This window comes from Lupinus angustifolius, chromosome LG02, assembly GCF_001865875.1.
Source record: "Lupinus angustifolius cultivar Tanjil chromosome LG02, LupAngTanjil_v1.0, whole genome shotgun sequence".
NCBI classification, from domain to species: Eukaryota; Viridiplantae; Streptophyta; class Magnoliopsida; order Fabales; family Fabaceae; genus Lupinus; species Lupinus angustifolius.
The window spans coordinates 6,082,618-6,085,941 of NC_032010.1; the positions used below are offsets into that span (position 1 = coordinate 6,082,618).

The 3,324-nt window shown below is 36.3% G+C and overlaps 1 protein-coding gene across 1 annotated transcript; it reads left to right on the forward strand.

Moving 5' to 3' along the window:
• On the forward strand, window positions 1,283–2,038 carry LOC109326358. Its single transcript, XM_019559050.1, has 2 exons — window positions 1,283–1,481; window positions 1,563–2,038. The coding sequence occupies exons 1-2, from the start codon at window positions 1,283–1,285 to the stop codon at window positions 2,036–2,038; spliced, it is 675 nt and encodes a 224-aa protein (XP_019414595.1).

The following is a 3,324-nucleotide window of genomic DNA, read 5'->3' on the forward strand; positions in this document are numbered from 1 at the left end:
AAAGTAATAGGTAGCAACAACAAGTTCTTAGAGACATTCATCAATCAACTTAATGTTGCTTTTTCACTGAAAGACCTTGGATATACACACTACTTTCTGGGCATTGAGGTTCACATAAATGATAGTGAAATGTATGTAAATCAAACAAAGTACATAAGAGATTTACTACTGATGGGGAATTAATGTCCTATCCTACTTTGTAGATACAAGCCATATGTACATTGCAATATCTAACTAACACGACCTAACATTACCTTTGTTATCAACAAAATCAGCCAATGCATGAGTTCTCCTACTAGGGATCGCTGGCAAGGGATAAAAATAATATTGAGAAATCTCCAAGACACAATAGATCTAAGCCTATACATAAACCCTCAAGAAAAAAAAACGTATTGTCACGATCAATCACAAAATCAAAATACATGGTCTTGGCTGATATTGCAGCAGAAGTAGCTTGGGTTAGATCACTACTAACATAACTGAAGTTACCAATGCTCTGAAAATCAATGCTATGGTGTGACAACTTAAGTTCTAAGTCATTTACATCCAATTTAGTTATGCATGCTCATTCTAAACATATTGAGATAGATGTGCATTACATATGTGATCAAGTCCTACAGAATGAAGTCATTGTAGCCTATGATCCTACAACTCACCAAATTCCAAATTGCTTAACTAAACCTCTTTGTCACACAAGATTCAACATGCTGAGAGAAAAGGTTGGAATGATTGTGTCACCTCCAATTTGAGAGGGAAGTTAGAGAAAGTGAATATGCTACAATTAATGATATTATTTTGTAGGGGATCATGACTCTATTGTAATGATATGGTGATCCTTAATCTTAGCATAGATCACATGCTATATATTTACTTTCTATTATTATACAACATTTATTATAAATATCATTAGCATCATTTAGAATCACAATTGTAACTATTAGCATGATTCAAGGATCATTATTCTATCATCTCTTTCTTAAGAGTAGAAATATTTCAAAAATCAGTTAGTTGGTTAGTAGTTAGGTTACTATAAATAGCATTGTATCATCTTGCCATAAACTCAATGAGATCGATAGTTCTTCTCCCACATACTCTCTCTTAGATTCATATTCTTTCTCTTTTATCTTCACACATACTCACTATCATCTTCTTCTTCCTCAATCTTCTTCTTCTTCAAACACACAACAACATTTCTTTACTTTGTTTTCAATTTTGTGTTCCAACAAATCTGGTATCAAGAGCTAGGTTGGAGATACAAGAATACAAAGAATCTTGAATCAATATGGGGCAAAACAGTGGCAACTTCCTAGCAAACTTACCAATTCTCGATGAAAAGAATTGGAACAAATGGAGAGTACAAATGAAGGCTTTGATGGGGTACCAAGAAGTGGATGAAATAGTTGAGAACGGATTCCAACCCTTTGTTGAAGGAGGAACAGAAGAACAAAGGAAACTTCACAAAGAGAATAAGAAGAAGGATTGTAAGGCAATGTTCCTACTGCATCAATGTATGGATTAAGCACACTTTGAAAATATTTCTGATGTATAATATTCAAAAGAAGCCTGGTTGATCCATGAAGCTTGCAATCACGGAGCAGAACAATTTAAGAAAGTAAGGTTACAAACAATCAGGCGCCAATATGAACTAATGCAGATGGAATCCAATGAGAGAGTGACACAATTCTTCAATAAAGTCATCACACACACTAATGTTATGAAGGTATGTGGTGAGAAAATCAGTGATCAATCCATAATTGAGAAGATCCTAAGAACTCTAACCCCAAGATTTGATCAAATTGTTGTGGCAATTGAGGAATCCAATAAAATTGAAGAGATGAAGGTTCAAGATCTTCAAGGATCCCTGGAACCACATGAGCAAAGACTCATTGAAAGGTCCAATGAGAGACCAATTGATCAAGCATTGCAAGCTCACTTCACAGATAGAAGTGGAAATCAGAAGAATTTCCAACAGAAGAATCAAGACAAAGTTGCTCATGATATAAAAGAATCAGAAATAAGAGGGAGTCTTAATCAATAAAGAAGAGGCGGAAGATCAGTTGATAGAAAGAAAGTAAGGTGCTTCAATTGCAATAGAACAAGCCACTTCTCAAATGAATGTAAGACTTCCATTGGCTCACACTATGATGGAGAAAAGTCACACATTGAAGCACATATGGCCAAAGAAGAAATAGCAGCTGATAGTGAGGAACAACCCTTACTGCTCATGCTGATTACAAATCAAGTGAGCAAAAATAGTGATGTTTGGTATATAGACTCTGGGTGCTCAAGCCACATAATAGGACATAGAGAATGGTTAGTGAATTTTGATGAGAGGAGGAAAAGAAATGTTTGATTTGCTGACAATAGGATGATCCAAGCTGAAGGCACTGGTGATGTGTTGATAAATAGAAAGGATGGGAAACATGTTATGATCACAGATGTGCTCTATGTGCCAAACACGAAGAGCAACCTGATTAGCATGGAAAAACTACTTGAAAAGGGTTTCTCAATGGGTCTACTTGATGGATCACTAGAAGTCTATGATCAAAAGAAGAAGTTGGTAACGAGAGCATCAATGGCTCCAAACAAAACATTCCAGATAAGCTTAGCAACCACAGAATCTCAATGTTTATCTGCATTATCATTAGGAGAAGGCTCATGGTTATGGCATATGAGGTATGGAAACTTGAATTTCAGAGATTTAAGTATGTTGAATTCACAAAATATGGTTGCAGGGCTCACTCCAATCCAACTTCCTAAGAAGATATATGACAGTTGCTTAATAAGCAAGCAACCAAGGTCCTCATTCAGCAAGTACACACCATCCAGGGCCAATGAACTTTTGCATGTGGTGTACTTTGATGTGTGTGGACCCCTTGACACACCATCACTAGGAGGAACCAAGTACTTCATCAACTTTGTAGATGAGCTAAGCAGAAGAATTTGGTTTTTTTTTTATGAAGAACAAAAGTGAAACCTTCTCAATATTAAAAGTGATCAAAGCTCAAGCAGAAAAGCAATCAGGAAATTGCCTAAAAATACTATGGACATATGGTGGAGATGAATTCAACTCAGGAGAATTTGGCAATTTCTTTAGAGAACAGGGGATTGTGCATGAGGTAACTGCCCCCTACACACCTCAACACAATGGAATTGCAGAAAGAAGAAACAAAACCATAATGAATATGGTTAGGAGCATGCTAAGAAGCAAGGAACTCTCCAATAAATTCTAGGGTGAGGCAGCCTCAACAAGAGCTTACATACTCAACAAATGTCCAACTAAGAGGCTTGAAGGCAAGGTTCCTGAGGAAGCATGGTCAGGAA

Bases quoted from the DNA above. Each gene is read 5' to 3' on its own strand.
- LOC109326358 (XM_019559050.1), top strand. From the start codon at position 1,283: ATGGGGCAAAACAGTGGCAACTTCCTAGCAAACTTACCAATTCTCGAT. The intron at 1,482-1,562 runs GTAAGGCAATGT...ATTCAAAAGAAG, and splicing joins AGAGAATAAGAAGAAGGATT to CCTGGTTGATCCATGAAGCT.